Here is a 26,439-nt window from a genome sequence, read left to right on the forward strand (position 1 = left end):
TATTAAACCTTAACCAATTAAAACATAATACTAACTTTAAATTTTATAGATCAATATGCCAAAAAAGAGATCTTCCAACGGTAGAAACAAGAAAGGTAGAGGTCACGTCAAACCAGTTAGATGTTTAAACTGTGCTAGATGTGTTCCAAAAGATAAAGCTATCAAGAGAGTCACCATCAGAAACATGGTTGAAGCTGCTGCTGTTAGAGATTTGTCTGAAGCTTCTGTTTACAAGGAATATGCTTTACCAAAATTATATAATAAATTACATTATTGTGTTTCTTGTGCTATTCATGCCAGAATTGTTAGAGTTAGATCAAGAACTGATAGAAGAGTTAGAGCTCCACCTCAAAGAAAGAGATTCACTGCTGAAAAGAAGGTTTCTCCTCAAGATGCTGCTAAGAAAACTACCACTGCTACTGCTTAAGTAGGTTTTGTAAAATCTTCTTTGTATCAACAAAACAATTAGGTTTTTTCATCTATAAATCATATCAGTTGTAACATCATTTATATAATTTGTTCATAGTTTGATAAATCGAAATCAAAAAACCACATTTTTAAAATCCATAAAATAAATATAATATATATATATATAACTTATTATATATTAAGAGAATTGTAGGATATGAAAGATTTAAAAAAGATGAAAAATTTCTATCTATAAAAATTCACTCACGGGGAAAGTCATGTGATTAAAATCACGATACTCGGGAAATGAAAATGAACTTTTAATTTAATTTAATTTAATTTACAGTTTAACTTTGATTGCCCCTCTCTCTCTTATTTAACTATTAGGGATCAATCAATGCGATTATATACAGGATCAACACACATCATTACAGACAAAAATTTGTTCGTTCGCTTGCCAACAAAAAATCCCACTCCACTACCCTCCACTTTCCCTCCATTAATTACCTGAATAATTGATTGATCAATCTCCCTTAAAATTCTCCTCTCTCCCTGTGTAAGTTAAAAAGTCACTAAATATAGTAATAATTTGGTTTAAGATTACCACATTTTTAGAGTAATAGCATGTCAATCTATTACTATTATTAGCTCATTGATAATATTATACTCTGTTATTTAAGTTAGAGTTAGTTAGGTTTATATAGACTATTTATAGTGATTGATAAAGTGACGATTGCGACAATCCCTCCCTCCCTCCCTCTCAGTAAATTTTTGTCTGGACTGTCTGATTTGTGTGGTTTTGTCTGTCTTATTCTTTTTTTTTGTCTTGTCTAATTTTGATCAAAACAATTTTTACTGACTTTAAATTAAAACTGTCTGTCTGTCTGACTTTTACTGACACTGAAGCGATTAAAAATAAAAAAATTTAAAATCAACCACCAGATTTAAAAAAACTCCTAATCGCCATCAACTTTGTTTAATTTTAACCCATCAACTGTTTCTATTATCATCCCATCCCTCAATCGGAACCAGAGACATACTCACCCTTACGCTGTAAGTAACTCAATTAATCCTTTACACACTTGCATCCCTCCCTTCAATTACAGCATCCACCCCTCCTTTCTCCCTACCTCCCTCCCTCCCTCCGTCCAACATATAATCATTTACCGCATCAATCATTCCCTCATCGATCATCAGGTTTTTATACAGCGGTATCATTCAAAATCTCATATTATATTATAATCATTACCCAAATCAATCAATCAGTATCCTTTCTTTGAAACCACGAATTGATTCAATCCATCTTGATCACTCAGATCCTCACTCATCTCTTATCATATCATCATAATCAACCACCTCATCATTATAACCAAATCATATCATCATCTACTAGTACAACAATATGACAGCTGATGAAACTTGGAAATTCTCCCAATGCTTTGGAGATAAAGGTGATATTGAAAACATTACTGAAGCTGATATCATATCAACCGTTGAATTCGATCATTCAGGTGATTTTTTAGCCACAGGTGATAAAGGTGGTAGAGTTGTATTATTTGAAAGAAATCAATCTAAAAAGAAACAAAGTTGTGAATATAAATTCTTTACTGAATTTCAAAGTCATGATGCTGAATTTGATTATTTAAAATCTTTAGAAATTGAAGAAAAGATTAATAAAATTAAATGGTTAAAAAGTTCTAATAATGCATTATATTTATTATCAACCAATGATAAAACGATTAAATTATGGAAAATTAATGAAAGACAAATTAAATTAGTTTCAGAAAATAATCTTAATGGTTTAAATTCTTTACCATCAAATCATAATTTAACTTTAAAATCTTTAAAATTACCTCAATTACAAATTCATGATAAATTAATTAGTGCTCAACCTAAAAAGATTTATTCAAATGCTCATGCTTATCATATTAATTCAATTTCCATAAACAGTGATCAAGAAACTTATTTATCTTCAGATGATTTAAGAATTAATTTATGGAATTTAGGTATTGCTGATCAATCATTTAATATTGTTGATATAAAACCAACTAATATGGAAGAATTAACTGAAGTTATAACAAGTTCAGAATTTCATCCTAATCATTGTAATATATTTATGTATTCATCATCAAAAGGTACCATTAAATTAGCTGATATGAGATTAAATTCTTTATGTGATCAACATGCAAAAATTTATGAAGAATATTTAGATCCTTCATCTCATAATTTTTTTACCGAAATTACTTCATCAATTTCTGATGTTAAATTTAGTAATGATGGAAGATTTATTGTTTCAAGAGATTATATGACAATTAAAATTTGGGATTTAGCCATGGAAAATAAACCAATTAAAACTATTAATGTTCATGAACATTTAAGAGAAAGATTATGTGATACTTATGAAAATGATGCTATATTTGATAAATTTGAAGTTCAATTTAGTGGTGATAATAAATCAATTATGACAGGTTCTTATAATAATAATTTTATGATTTATCCAAATGCTATAAGTTCATCAGCTTATTCAAAAAATTTAAATAAACCAATTTTTAAACAAGCATTATATGGAGGTAATACTAAGAAAGGGAAAAAGAAGAAATCAATTCAATCACTGCTGAAAAAAATTCATTTTAATCAAAGTTATGAAGATGATGATGAAGATGATGATGAAGCTGATGAAGAAGATGATGATAATAATAATGAAATTCAACCTCAATTTTCATCTAAACGTAAAGCTATAAAGAATAAAAAACGAGGTAATAAAGCCATTAAAAGAAGTAGTGATGATGATGAAGATGAAGATGATGATGATGATGTTGAAGGAGTTAATCGTGAATTCCCTCCTAATAGAGATATTCATTCTCCTGGATCTCAAATTAATGAAGATGATGATGATGAAGATGAAGAAGATGATGATGAAGAAAATGATGGAGATAATGATCAAGAAGAAATTATATTACAAGCTGATAAATCTGCATTTAAATCAAAGAAATCAGGAGGTCATAATCCAATGAGAAGAAGAATGATGAGTGGAAGTGGAGGATCAAGTCATAATAGTCATTCATCAAATGGAAGTAATCTGAATGATTTTGATGAAATTGATTTTAAAAAGAGTATATTACATTTATCATGGCATCCAAAAGAAAATTCAGTTGCAATTGCTGCTACTAATAATTTATATATTTTCTCCACTTTGTAAATCAATCAATACTTGATTGATTTATTTAATTAATTAATTGAAACGGTCATTATGTCTTTGAAATGTTTGTTGTTATTGTTTTTTTATTATTATTATTATTATTATTGTTATATGTAACTTTTTTATTATTCAATTTTTATTATCCATGATTTAGTTTTTTTATTATTCCTTTTATTATTACTTATAGTTTTATTACAATCCATCCATTTTTTTTGTTTTATTCTATCTTTATTTCAGGCATCTTTTTATGTTTTATATAGTTTACATTTTTTAATCTACAAATATTTAAGTCTTTTAAAAGCTAAAAGTAAATTTAATCACATATATTTCGAATATATAAAGTATTTTGAAAATCAATTGAATGATTTTAGTATGATATAAAAAACACAAACAAATTTGAAGACTAATTACTTAAGTCTTCATGTAATTAGGATGTAGTAGTATGCAAAAATATAAAAAAGGGGAAAAGTAAATAAGGAATGGAACAAAATAATCATCATAAAGGGAAAAGGTAAAGGAAAGGGAAATTCTCTACTTTTCAACATGTCTGTTAACATCAGAATTCCAGAATAAAGTCTTATCACCATCACCCCAGAAATATTTATGTTGTCTTAAATTTTGATAATCATATTGAACAGGCCATTCATCATCACTTAAATGACGTAAATGTTCACGATGTTTAGCATGACTTAATTCAACCTGACCCACTGGGATAACAGTCAATAATAAAGCAGGTAATGCTACGAAATAAGTGATTTTCTTCCAAAGATTAGTGATACCTTCTGAATGATGAACTTTTTCTTCATACTTTTTAATAAATTCTTCTCCCGCTTTCTTATCAACCTTGGATCCAGAATAAGCTAAATCCTTTAAGAATTTGGATGGAGCGTAATGAGAATTGAATCTCTTGGTGGTTAATTGGAAAGTACTCTTAAACATATCGATCGATAATGAGAATTGATAGTTATGATGATGATAATGAAAGAATCAAACAGTATTATAACTTTTGAATTATAACTTCATTTGATGATTGTTTGATGTTTTTTTTAGTAAAGATACACGCCCTAAGTAAATAAAATCTCACACCATTTTTTTTTTTAGTGTGGTCTTTTTTTTTGATGGGATTTTATTGGAGGGAGATGGGTCACGCGGATGAGGTCGCGTGATAACAGTGCTACCATGTTCATACTAAACCCAAGATCAGACATCTAGATCTACATGATAATGACTTATTCAATGGGAAAACTATTCTTTTTAAATAAATTATGATAAATAATATAAATAAATATATATATAAATAAATAAATAGATATAGAAAATATAATATACAATTTTTTGTTTTAGTTGGGTTATGCTACTGGTTGATTATTAAGTCTACCCTTAAGAGCAGCCTCTGAATCTTGATCTGTTTGTTGTTCAAGTTGTAATTTTTTAATATCATCAGCAGTTAATCTTACTGGTGAAATTGTACTTATCCTTACCGTAGGTATTTGATTCGAATTACGTTCTTTTGCATCAGCTGCTGCTGCTGCTTCTTCTTGTTTTTTCTTTTGATTCAATTGACCGGGTTGAATTCCATTTAATCTGGGTTGATTCATTTGTACAACAGCTGGAGGTCTAAGGGCATGATTTGGTTGTGGTATTCTGTTTATTCTCACCTTTTTCTCAGCTTCTGTTTCTTCAGCTAAGAATGGTTGTTTTTGCTTTACGTTTAAATCCTTAACTTCTTGAATTTCTCTTGATCCTTGATCTAATGAAAGTTTGAATTCTAAATTTTTTAAATCATTTTTAATTTGTTCAATCCCAGATAATTTATGATTCTTATTATCGATTTTTAATTTTTCAATCTTTTCAGCAAAACTTGTTTTTAAATTATCCTGTTGATGTTTAAAACTATAATAATCAGGTCTTAAATATTTCTCCACACTTTGTTTTAATGGATTAGCCTCAATATTTTCAATTTGAGATTGATCATCTTTTTTAACATCGGTTGTTGACTTTTTATTATCACCTTTGTTTAAATTCAATAAATTCATCATTTCAACTTCATGGAAATGAGTAAGATTAGCCGTTTGTAAATATTCTTTTAAAATCCCATGATTGAAATTTAATAATTTAAAATAATCAGCATTTAAGAAATCTTTAATCAAAGCAAATCTCGAATTATCATTTTTAGATGTCTTTGCACTTTCTTGAACTTTTTCAATATTAAATTCTTTAATAAAATCAATAATTGATTCAACTTTAACCCAATTTCTTAATCTTGGTAAGAAAGTATATCCTCTGAAAGTTTGTAACATTAAAGATTTCTCACCATATTCATTCTTTAAAGATAATTCGAAATTAGATGGTAAATAAGAAAATTCTCCTTCAAAAATAGTTAATCGTAAAGGACTTAATTCCACTAATCTTGAAAAATGATTATTCCGACAATTATAAGCTTTTAAATGAGTATTTCTTGATAAGGCATCAGTCATAGGTTGTCTAACATTTCTTCTATAAGGGAAAATATCAGTAGGTAAATAATCATTATAACGACGGGGAGGTTCAGTATTAGAAAGTGCTAAAGCAGTTATATCAACATAAGCCCCCGTATCAACATCAATGAATCTAGCATCGATATTATTAGCTCCATTACCTCTTACTCTATGACTAATATAAGTTCCACAATCCAAGAAATAACGACCAAATCTTAAATTATTCATATCATTACCAAAATCAACCACCACAGTTTGATTATATGCTTTACATAATTTATGTAATTCTTGAACTGGCATTTGAATATCAACATCATTATCCCAGGGGAAATTAAGGGCATCCCAATACCAACTTAATAAAGTTCCATGAGCAATCCAAGTTTTAGTTCCTACTCTATTAGTGAATTTCAACCAGGCACGATTTAAACCATGTAAGACAGGATCTTGTAAAACGGAATAATTAACAATTTCATGAAAAAATCTCCAATCATAATGACCTCCTATACCATAATTTTTTTCATTACGGACGATATTGGCTTCATCGAAATATTTCATAGGTGATTGGGTGGTTAATGACATTTCTAACGATTGACGATATAATTTATCTGAGGCTGATTCTGAAACTGATTGAGCATTTAATTTCATGGAATCAAGAATGGCCGATGAATTATCAATGAATAAATCATCAGTTAAATTCTTATGGATTGGTAATGGATCTGGATGATGAAGATTTTCAATTTTATCAATGTTAGAGGAAGAGATTTCCATGAATTGATTTAATTCATGTTTAAGATTTAATGATTTTAAATTAACTTGTTTATAATGATCGGTATTGGTTAATTTTTTCTTTGAGGTTAAGATATTTTGATTAATATCTAAATGTAAATAATCTTGATTGGGTAATAATAAAGTTAATGATAATGGTAAAGTCATAAAATCATTTAAATAAGATTTAGCTAAGATTGATCTACTAATTAATTTTTGACGACCGGGAGATCTAAAAATATGGAATCCGGTAGTGAATTTTGATGATTGAATTAATTTCAAACTATTTAATACATGAACATTATCTTGATTTTGATCAATAAATTTCAGCATATCATTATCATCAAAACAATAATGTTCAGGTTTCTTTAAGAAATGTTTATTATTATAATGAGTTGATTTAGCTGAAGTATCAAATTTTTGACAAAGTAATTTTTTAGGATTGAAAATAAATTGATTTAATTGAGATAAATCAACATAATCACCCCAATGGAAATGAGGTAATTCTTTGATAGGTTCATTTTTAATTAATTGATTTGATAAATAATTGAATAAAACTCCAAAGGTGAATCGAGGATCATAATGATTGATAAGATAAGGTTCATTATCATCGATTTTAATCACATCATTATCTTGAGACGAAAGATCGGTTTGATCTTGATTTTGATCCTGATCTTGATCATTATCATTATCGATATCGATTGATTTAAAGGGTAAATCAATATCATAATAGGAATCAGGTAAGGATGTAACTAAAGATTCCGTTATATTTAATTTGATTTGGGAAACTTTTTGATTAAAATCTTCATTTGCTTTTGAAGTTGATGATAATGAATTGTATTTTAATAAAGATTTTTTTATATCCAATAGATTTAAAGTCGTTTCAGCTAAATAGGGATGATTATTATATTTTAATAATGATGCAATGATGATATGTAAGAGTATAACCAGGATAACGAGTAGTACACCTCTGGATCGTCTTATATGTACCATGATGAGATTATTATGAGATGTGATATGTGAGTTGATGTATTATATGATAGTTAACATAATCAGATAGATGGTGTGGAAATGAAGGGGGTGATATGAGTGAATGAGTGAGTTAGTTAGTTAGTTAGTTAGTTAGTTAGTTAGTTAGTTAGATTGATGCAGTAGATTAAATGAAAGTATATATTTACAAGGTAGTGATAGATAGTGACAGTGATAGTGATGATAGTGGCAAAGATAACAAAGATAGCAGTAAAGATGATGTATTGCTAGATGATGATGATGATAAGTGATAGTTAAATCAAACTAAACTTGACTGTCAACAGGAAGGAGGAGGAGGGAAATGAAACAAATAAATATAAAAAAGATTTAAAGATTTGTGGTGGAAGTGGAAGTGGAAGAAGTAACAGAGTTTTTTTAGAAAAGCCTAGTTTTAAATTACTTAAAATGATGATCAGTAAATAAATAAACACTAAATATAAGCACTATATAGAAAGAGAAAGAGATCGCTAATTATACCCAACAACACCACCACCACCATTTAACGTAAGATAAATAAGTCTGTCGCTCCTTGCAGGACAGTGAATGTGAATGTGAATGTGGTACTTCGGTGTAAGATTGTCACTATAATTAGTGAATGACTTTTTAAGTTCCTGCCTGATAATTATTATTATTTACTGACACAGTTAATCTAAATTTGACAGTACCAAGAAAAAAAAAATGATTAAAAATTTTTTAGGGGGAAAAATAACGGATATTTGAGATTGTTTTTGATTAATTGATTGATTGTTCTTTCCCTAGAGCTGTAATCTATTTATGGTTTTATTTTATTTTATTTTATTTTTATTTTATTTTATTTAACGTCTAATGACAAATTACTAATTAAGGCTAATGGTATTGTTTATGGTTTACTCTATTTTATTTAGTTTATTATTATCATATTTATTTATCTTAATGATAGGAGATATGTCTCTGGATTCTAGACTACATGATATTTCAACGGTTAGAATAGGTAGGCTTAAAATATTAATAATTAATTTAATTAGTTAATAATAGTTATGAAATGTAACAATGTTTCAGTTTATTTTTATTAGTCGATATTTTATTATCATCGTATACATAATGCTTCCATTCCATCCCCCCGATTTACGGTGAATGAAATCAATCGAATAAATAAATAGAATAAATAGAATAAAATTGATATTTATCATTTCATTTCATTTCATTTCATATTTTGACCAGTAAGTAATCAGAAATAATTCAAAACATTTTGTGGCCCACGAGTTTAGTGGCTTGCAGATTTAACCATTTTTCTCACTGCCACGCTGGCTGGATCGCTCTTTCTCACTAAAAATTAAAAATTTCTTTTTGGGGTTCCCTAAACCAAAATAGTTAATTTAATTATCAAAACCGATTACAGTTCATTTCCCCATCATTTTAGATTTAGCCTTGTTTACTTTATCCTTTTCAGCCTTGTATCATCATCATTATCATCATAATGTTGTACATATATATAATATAAATATATTAAACAATGTCCATCTCTCTCTCCTTATAATATTTATCACTGTGGAGAACAAATAATAATACGCGATCTACATTCTTCATGTTATAAATTGCCTATTCCAGATCTTTTCTTTTATATTTTACCATTTTCAATATTCTACCATATAGCCATATATTTCCATGGCTTACTCCTACTTTTTCTATCGTTGATTCGTATTCAACAAACGCCTCTAAACTTTGCATTACCTATCGTACATTTATTCAATAAATTCTTGTTATGAGCTCATTTTTAATCGCTTGTTCTTAACCATCTCTATTCATCTATTTATCGAATAATACTATTACACAACGTATCTGATTTGGCCACATCATCACCATGTTTTAATAAATATTGATTCTTGTCATCATCAATATAAACCGCTTCCCCCTTTTCATTAGTCATTAAATGTAATTGAATCTGTTCCCAAATTTTCGGCTTCAATCGCGACGGTTCCGACTCAGATTCAAATTTCTCAAATTGTAATCGTTGACCTATCAGTGATGATATTGGTGGATTTATTAATTCAACTTTATACGTGTCTTCATTATTATCACATCCCACTTTCTCAGTAGCCAACACCATAGCTTCTGATTTGATCCCTCTCATTTTGGACGGTTTTAAATTCATCACTAATATAACTCGTTTATGTAACATTTGGTCAATGGGAATATAATTGACTAATCCTGAACATACTTGAATCGTATTATTAATATTATTCTCGTCATCATTATTAATTTGAATTTGACTCACATAAAGCTTTTCAGCATTTTGATGTCTCTCACATTGAATGATTTTCCCAACTTTTAAATGTAATAAACTTGGAGGAACTAGTTCATGATAGTTAGTATTTTGGAAATGACTGGATTATAATCGGAAAGTATACATACATTCAATCTTAGGGACTGTAGAGTATAATCTGGTTAAACTTCGTATCATGATTGTTTATTCTACTATTGATATCCTATAGGAACTGGAATATTTTTTATTTTATTTTGTTTACGAGCAAATGTCAAAATTTGATATTGACACTACAAATTTAGTTTTGCAACTTTACAAATAATTTATATATATTAGGTATTTCTATTTCAAGTTTTCTCCAGTTTTCGTCGACCTTCTCTAATATTCATTAATAATTGAATCCGTTTAACTTCTTTCGATATGGTTGATGCAACCTCTTGTTCAATTCGAATCAATTCCTCATTAATATCCAACTCGGGTTTATAATTATAATAATCATCATATAAATATTCCATCGTGATGGATTTATCAAGGTTACCAAAATAATGGAATTTATCACTATTAGGATAGAAAGTTTCATAAAGATGATATTGAATTAAATTGATTGATTTATAATATTCTTCCACATTAATATCAATCAATTTCTCATCATTATAATCATATTCTTCCACCCATAAATTATGAAACAATTTATGACCTCGGAATTGTAATTTCGTCAAACAATCAGATTTATACTCTTCCATAAGGATCTTACTATAGTTATAAGGAATATAGGTAAATTCACCTTCGAATAAACTTAATTTTAAGGGATTCAAATCGGTAAGATTGTAATGATGTTCATTTCGACAATGGACTTCACTTGCACTTTGTTCAGTAGCACTTAAAGCTGTTATATCGATATATAACCCCGTATCAAGATCAATCAATCGAGCATCAATATTATTGGCTCCGTTTTCCTTATGTCGATGAGTTATAAATGTCCCACAATCAAGTAAATATCTTCCATACCTAATTGGTGAATCCTTGACATTATTTCCGAAATCAACAATAATGGTTTGATTGAATTGATTGGTTAATTGGACGAATTCTTGTAAGGACATTTGCACATCAATATCCAAATCCCATGGAAACGTTCGACCATTGAAATGCCAACTTAATAAAGTCCCATGGGCTAACCAACTTTTAAATCCATTCCGATTAATGAATTTAAACCAGGCTTTGACAAGATTATATTTAACAATTTTTCGAGTTTCAGTATCATCAAGTAATTCCTGATTAAAAAATCTCCAATCCATATGTCCTCCCTTAGCGTGATTATGTTCTGATTCTGAAATATAAGCTTCTTCAAAATGTCGCCATTGTTTGGTGGTTTTAAATGATACATTTAAGGAGGTTTGGAATTCTTTGGTTAATTGTAAAGATGACGGTAGATCATCGAGATTATTGATGAAATCAGTTACGGGTAATTCAATTTGATAAGGTAATGAAAGTTGATGATTTTGTTTCTGTTGTTGTTTCAGTTTCTTTTTGGATTTTTTCACTTTAGATAATGTTTTAAGTAATCGATTTAATTCCAATTTTAAATTAAATTTCAGTTCATATTTCCCCTTCTTTTTCTTCTTATTCCTCTTCATCAAATCTTCAAATAATTTACTCTCTACTAATCTTGTCCTTTTGAATTTATCATTCGTATTAATAGTAACTTTTAAAAAATCATCTCCCGGCAATAATAATGATAAACTTGAAGGAGGATTCATAAAATCTTGAACATAACTCTTACCAATAATACTCCGACCAAATAATGATTGTCGACCAGGAGGTCTATACATATGGAATCCAGTAGATAATCGATCTTGAGCTTGGACATGTATTAATTTTTGTTTCAATTCATCAGATACACCATATTCAAGAATCGCTTTACCAATATCATTATCCTCCACACAATATCGATGATTTTTCTTAATGAACAGATTAATATCTTTAAGTTTATCATTTGAACTTTGATCAAATTCAAGACAAGCTAATTTATTTGGAGAATATCGATATTGATTCAAACTTGATAAATCAACATAATCATTCCAATTAAAATAAGGAAAATCAACTTGTTTCGTAAGAGTATGGTGATTGGTTATATTATCATTGATATATTGTAGTATCACACTGAAAGTGAATTTGGGATCAAAATAATTATATTTTTTGAATTTATCAATTTCATTAATCACCACATCATAATGTCTATCATCATATTTCTTCTTCTTCTTCTTTTCATCAGTTTGTTTCTTATGATATATCTTCTCTATTTTCTTATTAAATTTATTAAATTTACTTTGACTTTTATCAAATATACTTAATTGTTCTTTTGAAAGTACTCCAGGTAATTTCCTTATTCGATATGGGGTGGGATTGATATTGATTTCTTCCACATTACGGTAAGATCGTAGATATGTGATTAAGGAAGCATTTATTATAATAAGGGCTAACACTAGCACTATTCTTGATCGTTTGAATTGGGTTAATTTGATCATTTGATTAAATATACATTTGACAAGACTATTACTGGTTATCAAAAGTCTTTTTGGTTACATCATTATATATTTATATAAATAAGACATTCTTACACGTTCACTAATTTCACATTGTTCCAATTATACTTTAATTTATGCATATTATGGCCCTTATTTATAAAAAATTAAATACGTTTCGTTAAAATAGTGGGGTTGGAGTATGCCATTCTCTTCCTACATACCGTTATGCTCCTGATTTTCATTTTAATTTTAAAAATCCTATATGATCTACCGCTGTATACTCTACCCTTACTTTGACTTACCATTTTATGATCTCCCTCATTTAAGTCATGCAATCTAAACATGGTTTCATATTTTCTTGGTAATTAATTTAGTATCAATCATCAAACAAAAAATCACAGTAGTATTGTGACCTTAAGTAAAAAAGAGTAAAGGCGCGCAAGACTGCCTTATCAAACCGCGAATTTCATTTTATTAATTAACTGCTAACTTTTTCAATTTAAATTTGGACAGGCGACTCAAATTTATATATGAATGTAGCTAATGCCGACCTTGTTCATTTGTAAAACCTACATTATCAAGCTATGTCAAGAAACTTTTGGCTTTGTTCTTCAGCAGTATTTTTATGTTTTCTTTACCTTATCTTATGATCAGCCATCTTAAAAAAATTATAGTTTCTGAAAGTTTTGAACTCTTATCAATAGAGAGATCATAGTATTAATAGTATGTTTGTATATTACTGTTTCATTAAAGTGTATCATAATAAATAAAGTTCATAAATAAATAAATAAATAAATAAATAAATAAAAGAAATAAAATACATATGGGGTTTGATCTAAAGATTACTCAATCTATCATTGATATTGGGCATCTCAATATATGATTTTATAATATAATGATCTGGTTTGATATATCTTGTTAAATGACTCTTTAATCGTATCAAAGGTGAAGCTTTCCCATTTAAAGCAGAAGTAGCAGTTAAAAAATTGGATTCATCATTTAAATTTAACATTTGTTTATTATGTAAATTGGATAATTGAACTGATGTCTTATATCGAATTAAGGCTTCTTTATTATATCTTAATTGTAAAGGATTCATTTCAATACTATGATCAACTTTTCTATATTTCTTTGGGGTATATTGTGAATTAGCAAATCTTTGAAGTAATCCTAATGATGCATCTGCTATTTTTTTTTCAGCTTCCTTTTGATTTTGATTAGCGGTAAATTCTGCTTCCATACGTTTTAAATCTTGATTATTAAACCAAAGTTTAGCATATTTCATATAGCTATATCCTGATTTATAATGAGGACTTGTAATCGAATCTTCTCCAAAGTTTGTTTTTAAATGTTTGATGAAATTATATGGTACTAAAGCAAATTCTCCGGAAAATAACGTTAATCTTAATGGATTTAAATCTTTAAACGATATGATTTGATCATATTTATTACTTAATTGAAATGGTTGGGCGGGATCTTTGGCTTCATAAGGTAAGATTTGAATATTTAATCCCGTATCAATATCAATTAATCTTGCTTCATTAGCATGAGGATGAATATCTAAATAGAATCTTCCAAATCTAATATGTTCAACTGAATCACCGAAATCAAGAATTAAAGATTGACGATATTGAGCCATTAAAGTCTGGAAATCTTTTATAGAAATTCCAAATTGTTGTTGATGATTCCATGGAAATTGTAATCCATTCCAATACCAACCTAATAAAGATTCATTTATAATCCATGTCTTTAATCCCAGTCTATTACATAAATTCAACCATGCTTTAATTAAAGTATGTATAGCAATTTCCTTTAATACATCCATTTCAATCATTCTAATATCGACAAAGAATCTCCAATCATAAAGACGAAGATGATCGGCAAATTTATCAGTACTGATTAAAGGAGGATATTTATAATATTCATCTTTAAAAGTATTATCCACCACATCTCTTTTACTTGGGTTAATAAGATTATTTTTAAATTCTTCAATAGTAAATTCTCTATAATATTGATGAGGCATTTTCGAAGATTGAATTATTTTATGATTTTGTTTTAATAGAATATCTAATTGATCTTTAATATTAAGTTGTCCTCTATCAAATAATTCAGTATCAACTAATTTCTTTTTTGATTTAGTAGTATCTTGATCGATCTTGACATTTACAATATTATCTTCAGGTAATAACATCACTAATGATCGAGGAATATCCATGAATTCAGCCATATATAAGGATGATAATATATTTAAATGTCTTCTCAGTTGTTTCAGGGGATGACCAAAGACATGAATAGGGAAATTTGTAGATGATGACTTATGAGTTTTGATAAATTGTTTAAATTCTTCACTATGTTTAGCCTCTTGATCATTCTTAGCATCTAATTGATTATCTTCAATACAAAAATGATCTGATTCCTTTTCACCACCTTGTTCAAATATTTTACAGGTTTCCATCCCTTTACCTTTATATCTTGATAATAATGATAAATCAACATGATCTTGCCAATCGAAATATGGTAATTCAATATTAAGACTATTACCTGATATTTTCCCATTTATAAAGTTAAGTAAGGTGGAATATGTTATAACAGGATCATAGAAGTAAATCTCCTTTAATTTTTGAATACTTTTATCTTCAAGTTTTAAATGAATCTTATCTGCCACATTACTAAAATCATAAAGATAAGTATCTATTTCAATTAATTTCTCCACTATGACAGGAGTTACAAATTGAACAAATTCTTCTTCATCTTTAAGTTTGGTATTGAATATACTATATTGTTTTCGATTTAAATATTCGAATTTAACATTGGTTAATGAAAGGGAATGATTATTCGACCATATTAGATGACAAATAAGATATAAGAATAAGATCAATGAAGTAGCAATTATAGCCAGTGGCATTCCTTTCGGTTTCCGAAGTTTACTCGTTACCATATTTTTCAAATCTTTAAATCGTCTTACTTTCATGATCAATTGATATATGAATAATAAAAAGACATTGCCATTATTTTTTTTACAAAGGACATCAAGGTGATTATATATATATAAATTCAAGAAAATTCAGATTCATTACGAACAATAAACACCCACATAAAATATATTATTAAATTCTATTTATAATAAATTTATTATAAAAGCAAAGGAAGCCTGTAATTTTCCGCCCATTTCACATTATTATTCGAAACCTTAAACATTTATATGGCCATGTATCTGTTCTTCCCCCAAACAATCAACCATTGGGTCAAGGCGCTTAACCAATTTGGTATAAACCCTTTTATTTTTTAGCCATCTTTAATTTTTAGCCCTCTTTATTTTTATTTGTTTGCTTTAAAAATCACACAGCGCTTTTATTTTTCTTGCCAATTTTAATTTTAATTTCTATTTTGTATGTCGTGTTAAAAATTCCATCTGTGGTTTGGTTAAATGCTGATAGAGTTTAATGTAATGGATGCATAATCGGAGGTAAAAAGAGTCGTAGATCATTTAAATTGCGCCTTGTTGTTAATACAGTCCAACAAGGGAAAGGTATAGAATGGTATTGGAAGGTATAGCATAAGGCTTCAAACCCTTATCGAATTCGGTTGTGTATTATATAAGCGCTTTTATTTATTGTGTCCTACTAGGCTTTAATCCAATTATTCGTAATTAAGGGTTGGGATCCCTTTTAATTTAATTGAATATTATATCATCTTACATCTAACCTTATCGATCAACTACGTTATCATTTAGAGCTTATAAGCTTTTAGAGATCATAAGATGGTATGTATTATCTTTCTACCAGTATAATAATTGTATATAGTAGATCTAGAAATCTTAAAAAATTTACCCATAACAAACTGCTGTTGTAGTCTTCAATTTACGAATTATTAATAAAATTAGTATTATTATTATTATTATTATTTTCTTGGTATTTCATAATATGTATATTCATCATGATTATAAGTGTTTTTCCATTTACAAAATGTTCTATATTTAGTTGTATAGGAGGGAAGGTAAACAACCTCCCTAATATCTGCAAAATGCGTCGGGGGGAATAGACGGGATTATATGGATTTAGCAGGATGCGTTATGCATCCCTATTATTTCCTTCTTCTTCCATGTTGCTACTTCTATTTCCATTTCTAATTATATCATATGGATTTTCTTCCTGGATTTATAACTTTTGCCTTAAAGTTTTAGAAAATAAATCATTCTAGAAATGATTCCTTCATACTTATACGGTGCATTACATCTGCAGTAATTCACACTAGTATACTTTAACTCATAACGATAATCGAATGATATACTTTATAATATTCTAAATTTCAATTTGATCTTTTCTATATATGTGCTTCACGATCAATAATATGTAGATTTCGCTTAAATAGGTTGTAGTTTAATTATACAGTAATGGTTCCATTGTTTGATTAATATGCGCTTCTCATCAGAATTTCAGGATCTTTTTTTTGTTTTTGTAGGTTTGTGAATAATTTAGCCCGCCCGCCCTCTTCGCGATATGTTTTGCTATTTTGTAATACCATTATTCACTGGCAAATCTTAATGTTTAGTGTAACCTTAGTATTCTTCTTCTACCTTACGCTTGGATTTATAATAACCTTTGCTTAATAAAATAGAACAAACAAGAAGTCAAGAAATGTTTTAATTCGGCTAATTTTGACGATTATCCTAAAACCGAAATCTTTCCTAGCAATGTTTGTTGAAAAACAAATACGAATAATTAGGTCGATCCTGTTACCTTTAAGTTATGTAACATGATTCAGACCCTCTTCAATGTACCATAGTAGTTGTATGAAAATCTTTTAATCACAAAATTAAGTCATACTATCGTTATATAAATTTTGGAAAATCTAATCACATGATAGCTCACATGACTGATATTTTTAAAATTACAGTAACCAAATATATTTAAAAACCAAATGATAGGATACTTATAACATATGGTCAAAACGGTTTATAATTCTACCAATTATAAATGAATTCAATTAAATTAAAAGTAGCATGTCTTCAATATAATCCTAGGATTGGACAGATCGAATCCAATATTGTCAAAGTTAAGCAATTATTATCAAAGGCAATTAAACGAGATCACCTCGATGAAAAATCAATCGATATGATAGTATTACCAGAATTAGCCATCACTGGATACAATTTCAAGAATAAACAAGAAATTGAATCAAGTTTGAATAATTTAGATGCGCTTTCTGGTCAATCGATTAAATTCGGTCAAGAATTATCTCAATTATATCAATGTTTTATCGTGATGGGATATCCTGAACTTAAAAATCAAAAAATATATAATAGTTGTTTATTAATCTCACCCCAGGGATCTATCTTACATAATTATCGAAAATCATTCTTATATGAGACAGATGAAGTATGGGGATGTAATGAAAATCCCGAGCGGGGATTTAAATCACTTGATATTATCCTTGATCGAGAATATTATCTTCAAAGAGATACAACAAAGATTTATCCTAAAGTGAGAGTTAATTTCGGGATCTGTATGGATTTAAATCCTTATAAATTCGAAGCACCATTCAATGCCTTTGAATTCTCTCTTAGTTGTTATCAACAATTATCGAAATTAATCATATGTCCCATGGCATGGTTATCACCTCAACTGCCATCAATTACGAAAGAAACAGGTGGACTCAAGATTGAAAATGATTCTGAACCTGATACTTCAACTGTCAATTATTGGATATTGAGATTCTTCCCATTTTTAAATCATAAGAATAGTATATTACCTAAGAATTTCGAAAAAGTGAATGTTATATGTTGTAATAGAGTTGGATTAGAAGATGATGTATTATATGGTGGGTCTACATCTATATTTGAATTCAATGGCAATGATGGTTTAATTAGTAATGCGGAAATTGATGATAAGAATCCCAGTGTTAAAGTTTTAGGAAGTTTAGGGAAGAATAATGAAGAAGTTTTAATAAAGGATATTGAAGTGGAGATTAATTAGAGTAGAGTAGTATTTATTATAGGGTAGCTTACGATTTTAATAGAATAGTTATTATTATTTTGGACAATTTTTCGTCTAAGTATGTTTATATTTGATGATCAATGGGAGACGAAAGAAAGGCTTATAGTGAATTGAATATTTTGGTGCATAATATTATATTGTTAATTTGCTTTATGTGGGGTACATACTAAAGCGTTGTAAATCCATCGATATATCAAAGCACATACATATAGGAAGTGATAACCTTTCAATATTATACTCAATGGGAATGTTTTACATTTTTCATTTCGATTGTTGTTATACTTAAAGCGTCAAACAAGGATCCTAACCAATGGGTAAACTTTTATTCGATGCATACTTGACGTCAAAACTCTAACCTTATTTATGGCAATTACCCCCATACGATTAGTTCAAAGTGGGTTGTTTAACGAGAAGTAGTTGCCTGTTTTATGGTAGAAAGATGTTATACCGCATTTGGTTAGTGGGTTCCAAATACTCTGACGGGTGCGCATTGACGGTAAGAAGCACAGTTAGAAGGTACTTATATAATTGTGGATACCGCACATTATTTTTTTAAAGTTTAGACACTATTAATATTTTACTATAATAACTTAACTTGACATGTCTTGAATAAAATTTGAGTTTAACTAGACAAGACTAGACTAAGTTCAAAATGGTCTAGAGGGGCGGCAAAAATAAAATATGATAAAATAAAATAAAATTCCCATAACAAAAATTAGACAACACATACATGGCTCAATTCGGAAATGTGAAACGCCAAATTTTGTTTATCTTATTGGACACAATAAATTTTTACATTTCATTTAAATATTTTTTAATTTTGAATGTTTGGATGATGAGTATATCAGCCATCGATGAGTATTAAGCGTATCGGTATCGAAGGTTAGCGGGGGATATTAATTGGAAAAAAAACTAAGGCGGTTTGAATACTGGAGACAGATAGAAATAAGCCTACACATCAATTTATACATATTTTTAGGGAGGTTGCGGGTTTTGTCATAAGATATTTTACAATTTGAAGTCGGACAAGCAAATTTTAAGACATAGTGAATCTTTAGTTGTTATGAGTAGTTATAAGTAGTAGCATTATTATTATCATTGTTTTTCACAAATAATGAATAACTACCTCTTTTCTTCTTTAAAATGAATCAGGTGATAAAGTTACACAATCTTCATGAGTTTTATTATTGTGTAGTTTGATCTACATGTTTGGGGTTTGGACGGTTTGGATGTTTAGTTACAGCCAAGACATTACAAATGGCCTAAGTAGAGTACATGTAGAACCAATAACAAATGTAAACATTTATCTATGGAATTGAACAGAAATGAAATGGCCAACCCAATCTAACCCCATCTATGTCGAAAACAATTACAAATGTCTAAAACTAAGAAGGCCATGTCTAGAAGTGGGTTTAGAACTTGCTTTAGTATGAGGAAAAAAGCAATTCACACCTTCCTAATTGGGTTAGCTATGCACAAGACATCAAATTTTTAAAAAAAAGATAACAATCAGACAGGAAAAAAAAATAATTATGTTCAAAAAATTTTATTTTATTTTGCCGTTCATCAAAGTGTAAATGAAAGTGTGATGATCAGCTATCGGGTCACTATCGATAACAATTAAGTGGGAATGAAGGGATGAGGATAGAATAGGTAGATTATCAGCTAACCACCATCAAAATTTGGTATTTATCATTTGGTCTGGTACAGTCCATACCCCCCGGTAAAACCCCCCTTTAGAGATTCATTGTCAAAAAGTCGTTAATAAAAAAAAAGCCTATTTGATTTATATCACAATGACAAATTTAAGAATTAAAGGAATTTTAATAAGGTTTTCCATTCATCAATTCCCAAGGCTAATTGCCAAGGTGGTGGGGGGTAGGACAAACAAACAAGCCTTGGAAGGGGTACTTACAATCTTGGAATCAAGCCAAGGCTGTTGTTTGTTATGATGATCGTACACCACAAATGTAAAAACACCCCCGTTGTAAACACTCTGTTTAACCATTATTATCCTATTCTTTGATTGAACTGATAATTAAATAAAAAATTGTTTTAACTTGTTATTTCAAAAAAAAAAAGAAAAAAATAATTCAATTCAGGCCCAGTATGTTAGTTTTATTAACAGTTATCATTTAATGCATAATTTCATTTTTAATTAAATTGGGATAGTTTGCCATTTGTTGATCATGTCAAGATTTCTTTCATTTATGTATGTAAGTCTCTTCTCTTACGTTTTTGATTCTTATTAATAATAACCCTTTATTTTGGATTTGTATATTTTCTTTTTCTTTTTTATATATATAGCGTTCCAACCCCCCATAATCTGTAATAATTTTCAATACCTAGATTTTCAATACCTAAATTATCAAACGATCTCTGTTTGTTTAGTTTTATACCTTATTCATTTCATTTTTACATAGTCCTTAAGGAAACTACTACCACTTTCTTTTCATTTTGCATACTTTAACATTCTCACCATTCACATTCGCTTAATTCCCCTAATATACTCATTTTTGCATTTAACTCCTAGATTATCACCATTCATTCAATTTAATACTAGTCTAATATATATATATTTTTACATGAATTCACCTTTAATAAACCTTCATCAGCATCAAACCAATAATATAATACATCATGATTAAATCAGTAAAATTACCCAAAAAGTTATTCATACTAAAATTATTCCTACTATCATTAATATCATATACCGTCATCATATCATTAACCTCATTTTTAAACAAACAACCTATCATAACACAATATAAAAACAATATCAATCGACAACTTAATTTGAAATTCTCAGTATGGAGGAATAATTTCTTGACTACTGATTTTAACCTTGAATCAAATGAAAAATTCTTACAAGAATTACATGAAGCCAAACATGAAGAAATTGAAAAAGATAATGATTTATGGTATTTAAGAGATAATATAGAATCAAAATTACCCTTAACATTGGATATTCCCAATTATTATAAAAAGGATATTTTAATGAAACCTCTAATACAACCATTTGATCCAAGATTTACTTTAAGTGTTTACTTCAAATATCTTTCCAGTTTCACAGACAAAGAAGATGTACCGTTTCATTGGTCAGATTGGGTGGATTTATCGAAATTAAATAAATTCATCTTAAACCCCAAACAACCCGATTTAAATATTTGTGCATCGTTATTTAATATCTCCACCTCAACTGAAGAATCCAATCTTTGGCAAGTATATGATTATTGTCAATTTGATACTGATAGTCTTTTAGGATTTAAAATTAATCAATTCACTGGACCTCAAAATTTAGAAAATAGAGAATTATTAGGAAAAGCTTTTCTTTATAGTTTTGCTCCATCTCCTACCAAAATCATCTTCTTAACTAATGATGATAAATTAGATTCAATTGAAATTAATGTAAAACAACATGAAATTAATTCTGTGGAATCGTCATTATTAAATAATGGTATTATTAGATTATTAACATCTAAGAAATTAATCAAACATACCATTAATCTTGCTGATTCCTTCCGATCATTCATTCAAACCAGATCGAAACCAGCCGCTAAAATCGATGCATTAAACGATACTCATATAACGTTAGTTGAAAAGGATTTTGACTTCTCCACTAAAGACGTTGAAGATTTCTTAAACCAAGACTATACCTCTCTCAACACTATGGATAAGAGCTACTATAGGTCTTTAGAATATTCCAAGACTTTAGAAGATCCCCCTAAATATTTCGGTGAAGCGAAATTAATCATAGAAGTAGGGAATCGAGGATATGGAGAACATTACGATTGGAGATTCTTTAATGGATTGATTGTGGAACATGAAGATCAATTATTAAGTTTACATCGATTATTAAAGAATTATCTTAATTTCTGTCGTAAAAATGGGATTGTAACTTGGGTAGCTCATGGATCTTTATTAAGTTGGTATTGGAATGGAATGGGATTTCCCTGGGATAATGATATTGATGTTCAAATGCCTATTGTTCATTTACATAAATTAGCTCAATGTTATAATCAAACCTTAATAGTGGAGAATACCTTAGATTCCAAAGATGAATTCGATGGAATGGGTCGTTATTTCGTTGATGTTGGTAGTTCTATCACTTATAGAAAAGCTGGAAATGGAAATAATAACATCGATGCAAGATTCATTGATATTGATACTGGATTATACATTGATATCACAGGATTATCTGAAACTGATGATCTAGCTCCAAGTAGATATGATGTTTTAATTGATTTAGATCCTATCATGAAGAAAACCATTGATGATTCTCGTAATGATAAAGGTGAAGTAGATCATTATGTGAAGAATAAACAATTGAAGGCATTCAATGATCGAAATCATCATTTTAATACACTTGATGAATTATCTCCTTTAATTAAAGTGGTAGTTGAAAATCAAATCAGTCATGTTCCTAAGAATTTCTTAATTCCTTTAAATAATGAATATGATATTAAATCAATTGCGGAAAAGAATTATAAAGATTATATATATCTTAATAATTTACGACTTTGGACTAAGACTCAATTAATTTTGGATTATTTTAAAGAGATTGGGAGACCTACTGAATTATGGATTTCGAAACAATATAAGAAATATCAACAATCTCAAAAAAAGGAAAAACGATTAGTGGGTGAATATGAAAAATTACAAATTAATAAATTAACTATGGAAGATAATTTAAATTTATTACAACGGAATAATCAATTTTTAAAAGAATTCTGGAAAACAAAAGATACCACCAAATTCCATGAGGTTGAAATGAATCAAATTGAAAAGGGGGGAGTTCATGAATATAATGTCGATAAATTAATCGATCATTATAAGGATACCTTACCTAATTTACATATTGGAGGAGCTTTAAAACCAGATTTATTTATGAATAAAGTATATCATGATGAAAAGTATTTTGATTTCAATAATCGTATAGATGAGATATTGAAATTAACCAAACAATATATCGTTGATTCTGAAGAGGATTTACAAAAGGAACTGAAATCTGAAAGGGAAAAAGTTACCAAGGAAGAGAAGGCGAGACAAGAATCTCAAATTAAAGAAAAGGAAACAAAATGGAAACAACAACAGAAGGAAAAAGAGATGAAAGCTGCTGCTGCAGTAGCTAAATCTCCATAATAGACAGGTCATTGCCTGATATGGGTACACTTTATTGCCGTATTTTTCTTCTTGTATAATAATTTTAATAAACATAATATAGACACGAATCAATTCTGTATATTGTATGGTAGCACCGTAGTATCATCATGTGACGACTCAGGTGATGATGTACCACGTGATGAGATTTTTTATTCTATTTTTTTTTTGTCTTGCTCTTCGGCAAATGTGGAAATTGAAAAAAAAAAAAAAAAAAAAAAAAGAGCAACCAAAACATTTAAATAGGAAACTAAAGAGAGGTAGCAGCCTAAACTGATTAAATCTTAGATGGTTGCTACGGATATATAACTTAATTAAGTTTTGTTGGTTTTAATTGTTTGCTATTATTTCTGTCTTTCTTATTATAGATTTTATTCGATATAACTAATTAACAATGAGGGGTCTATTATATAGCAATAACTGTTTTAAGTAATGATAAATTAGTTGGATTAGTTAAAGTAAGTAAAACTAATTTTTGTGATCGATATGGAAAAACATTCGAAGTGGGGAAAAGATTGGGGGAGAGAAAGAGAGAGGTGGTTAATTTTTATTTTACGGTATAATTGCCTTATTTGAGGTTATTAATTGATAGAAGGTTGACTGTTGCTATATAGATGTATGTCTGTATGTAACTGTGGATGAGAGGGTATGAAAGGTGATGATGATAGGGGTAAAGACGACAAGAAAAGGAAGGTAAATAAATAAACAAATAAAATAACATGAAATGTAAATAGTGAGTCTTGGTCTCGAGTAAATATAGGTGAAAAAAAAAATCGCCTAATTATAAGACGAATAAAAAATTTCCACTACACAATCAAATGGTAAATTTTCTATTTGTGGTTAATTAATTAGGGGAACCATAATTTCAGAACGTACCAGATTATAATATATTCGATTTCTGTAACGTTATTGAACCATGTTTCACTTTGACTTTGAAACTTTTTACTTAATTAAATACTAAAACAGTAATAAATGAACCTGAAAAAGGTTTTACGTTACGTGTTTAAGGGGGAGGGACCTCATATTTAGATTAAAAACAATTCGCGGTAAGTTACGCTAAGTTAATTAAATACTCCTAACCCTTTTTTCTTTCTTTCTCTCTCTATTTATTCCCTAAGGAGAAGATTAATTTTATTCTTTTTCTCACTAATTTAGTGAGACATACCGCGTTTTTGCGGTAAATTTTAAATTCTCGTTATTAGGAAAGTACAAGCTAAGCTAAAATGGTTTTGTGGTAAGGCTTTTTTTTTCTTTTCCCAACGAAGGCGGGACCCAATTACACGAAAAAAAAAAAAATATTTTTAATTAATTTTGGTGAAGAGCTCATAAATTTTTTACGCTATTAATTTAAATTAGACGTGTAGAAACAAGTAAAAATTCATCTACGGCATAGTAAATAGTAGTGATATATGATAAGGGATTAATGAATAGATAGTAGGTAGATTGAATTAGTTAGGTAGACGTGTATCACTTATGATTCATGAACAGCCTTTAGTCATTCATTCATTCTCTTTACTATACTATACTCTAGGTATAGCCTGACTCACTAACTCATTCTATTCTGTTTAACTTCATCGAAACAGCTTAAAAATAGTTTCTAAAAATAACAATGAATCTCGCACGTGACTGGAAATACACGCTATTTTTTCTTTTTTTTCACTTTTTTTTTGACTTACATAGCCCCCCCCTTTTTTTTTTTTTTTTTATGTTTATATGTGAGTAACATGATGTCCCAATTAGGCAATATTATTTTCCCTATAAGAAACCGTGTCCTGCACACAGTCGTCTATCACCAAAAAGTTAATTATAGAAGTTACCACACCTCCTCTCATAGTTAAAGTTAACTATTATCCCTTAACCATAAGCAGAACAGAAAATTTTTTTTGGTATATATATATCAAGTTAATTTCGCCCTTTTTAAATTGAATAAGTTTATAATTCTTCTTTTGGTTTCTCCTTTTTTCTCTTTTCTTTTCTTCTTCTTCTTTTTATTCATTATCAATCAAACAGTTCTTAAACTTCGATCAATCAATCCTTTATAATATTCACAATGCAATTCAAATCTGTTATCATCGCTTTAACTGCTGTTTCTGCCGTTTCTGCTGCTAATGCTTCAAATGCCTCAAACGCTTCCAACACCACCTCTTCTGCTGCTGGTGTCTCTGTTAACAATGTTAACTTGGTTGGTGTTGCCGCTGTTGCTGCTGCCGGTGTTGCTTTATTAATCTAAGTTTGATGGAACCTTTAAATCCCTTCAATTCTTTCATATAATAATGCTGTTAAAAAATTTCAAAAAATTCAAAAAATTTTTATAAAAATTTTATCACCTCCTTTTTTCATCTCGGTTTATCATACACAATTTTACTTTTAATCATTTGTAATGATGAAGTAATTTAAAAACTAACTAACTAACCATGTTTAACATCAACAACAACAACAACAATTTCCACCTATTTAACTTTGTATAATTAATAATAAAAAGAATATTAATTGTAATATCAAATTTTTGTTTTTTTTATTTCCTTAGCCTTTTTAATTTTAATTTCATTTTATAAATATATATATATACTTTATTTTGTTAATTAACACCCTAGTTTGTTTCAATTGTTTAGTAGTTTGACCTACAATGTAGTTATGA

At 28.7% G+C, this 26,439-nt stretch overlaps 9 protein-coding genes across 9 annotated transcripts; 4 read left to right on the top strand and 5 right to left on the bottom strand. All coding sequences in view use genetic code 12, as the record gives it.

Annotated features, from left to right (window-relative positions):
* Nucleotides 1-55: 55 nt before the first annotated feature.
* RPS26A (40S ribosomal protein eS26) lies at nucleotides 56-427 on the top strand (the record flags this gene model as incomplete). The annotated part of the gene is made up of 1 exon (XM_064905194.1): nucleotides 56-427. The coding sequence occupies one exon, from the start codon at nucleotides 56-58 to the stop codon at nucleotides 425-427; it is 372 nt and encodes a 123-aa protein (XP_064761094.1).
* Nucleotides 428-1,810: 1,383 nt separating this feature from the next.
* On the top strand, nucleotides 1,811-3,607 carry CDC55 (protein phosphatase 2A regulatory subunit; the record flags this gene model as incomplete). Its single annotated transcript, XM_064907502.1, has 2 exons — nucleotides 1,811-2,918; nucleotides 3,309-3,607. 2 exons carry the CDS (start codon nucleotides 1,811-1,813, stop codon nucleotides 3,605-3,607), a joined length of 1,407 nt encoding a protein of 468 aa, XP_064761095.1.
* A 292-nt stretch (nucleotides 3,608-3,899) lies between these two features.
* Nucleotides 3,900-4,585, bottom strand: COX13 (cytochrome c oxidase subunit VIa). The gene has a single exon (XM_064907137.1). It carries the CDS (start codon nucleotides 4,544-4,546, stop codon nucleotides 4,139-4,141), a length of 408 nt encoding a protein of 135 aa, XP_064761096.1. The 5' UTR covers nucleotides 4,547-4,585; the 3' UTR covers nucleotides 3,900-4,138.
* Nucleotides 4,586-4,956: 371 nt separating this feature from the next.
* On the bottom strand, nucleotides 4,957-7,842 carry DFJ63DRAFT_336514 (LicD family-domain-containing protein; the record flags this gene model as incomplete). Its single annotated transcript, XM_064908393.1, has 1 exon — nucleotides 4,957-7,842. One exon carries the CDS (start codon nucleotides 7,840-7,842, stop codon nucleotides 4,957-4,959), a length of 2,886 nt encoding a protein of 961 aa, XP_064761097.1.
* Nucleotides 7,843-9,276: 1,434 nt separating this feature from the next.
* On the bottom strand, nucleotides 9,277-10,328 carry DFJ63DRAFT_199756 (uncharacterized protein). The gene is made up of 2 exons (XM_064903918.1): nucleotides 10,270-10,328; nucleotides 9,277-10,209 (listed from the first exon to the last, which is right to left on the bottom strand). The coding sequence occupies exons 1-2, from the start codon at nucleotides 10,316-10,318 to the stop codon at nucleotides 9,668-9,670; spliced, it is 591 nt and encodes a 196-aa protein (XP_064761098.1). The 5' UTR covers nucleotides 10,319-10,328; the 3' UTR covers nucleotides 9,277-9,667.
* A 139-nt stretch (nucleotides 10,329-10,467) lies between these two features.
* Nucleotides 10,468-12,645, bottom strand: DFJ63DRAFT_314373 (LicD family-domain-containing protein; the record flags this gene model as incomplete). The annotated part of the gene is made up of 1 exon (XM_064906347.1): nucleotides 10,468-12,645. The coding sequence occupies one exon, from the start codon at nucleotides 12,643-12,645 to the stop codon at nucleotides 10,468-10,470; it is 2,178 nt and encodes a 725-aa protein (XP_064761099.1).
* An 835-nt stretch (nucleotides 12,646-13,480) lies between these two features.
* On the bottom strand, nucleotides 13,481-15,583 carry DFJ63DRAFT_314374 (LicD family-domain-containing protein; the record flags this gene model as incomplete). Its single annotated transcript, XM_064906348.1, has 1 exon — nucleotides 13,481-15,583. The coding sequence occupies one exon, from the start codon at nucleotides 15,581-15,583 to the stop codon at nucleotides 13,481-13,483; it is 2,103 nt and encodes a 700-aa protein (XP_064761100.1).
* A 2,038-nt stretch (nucleotides 15,584-17,621) lies between these two features.
* On the top strand, nucleotides 17,622-18,620 carry DFJ63DRAFT_288995 (amidase; the record flags this gene model as incomplete). The annotated part of the gene is made up of 1 exon (XM_064905192.1): nucleotides 17,622-18,620. One exon carries the CDS (start codon nucleotides 17,622-17,624, stop codon nucleotides 18,618-18,620), a length of 999 nt encoding a protein of 332 aa, XP_064761101.1.
* A 2,661-nt stretch (nucleotides 18,621-21,281) lies between these two features.
* DFJ63DRAFT_336518 (uncharacterized protein) lies at nucleotides 21,282-23,783 on the top strand (the record flags this gene model as incomplete). The annotated part of the gene is made up of 1 exon (XM_064908394.1): nucleotides 21,282-23,783. The coding sequence occupies one exon, from the start codon at nucleotides 21,282-21,284 to the stop codon at nucleotides 23,781-23,783; it is 2,502 nt and encodes an 833-aa protein (XP_064761102.1).
* Between the last annotated feature and the right edge of the window lie 2,656 nt (nucleotides 23,784-26,439).

This window comes from Scheffersomyces coipomensis (assembly GCF_036884675.1).
Source record: "Scheffersomyces coipomensis strain NRRL Y-17651 chromosome Unknown DFJ63scaffold_5, whole genome shotgun sequence".
NCBI lineage: Eukaryota > Fungi > Ascomycota > Pichiomycetes > Serinales > Debaryomycetaceae > Scheffersomyces > Scheffersomyces coipomensis.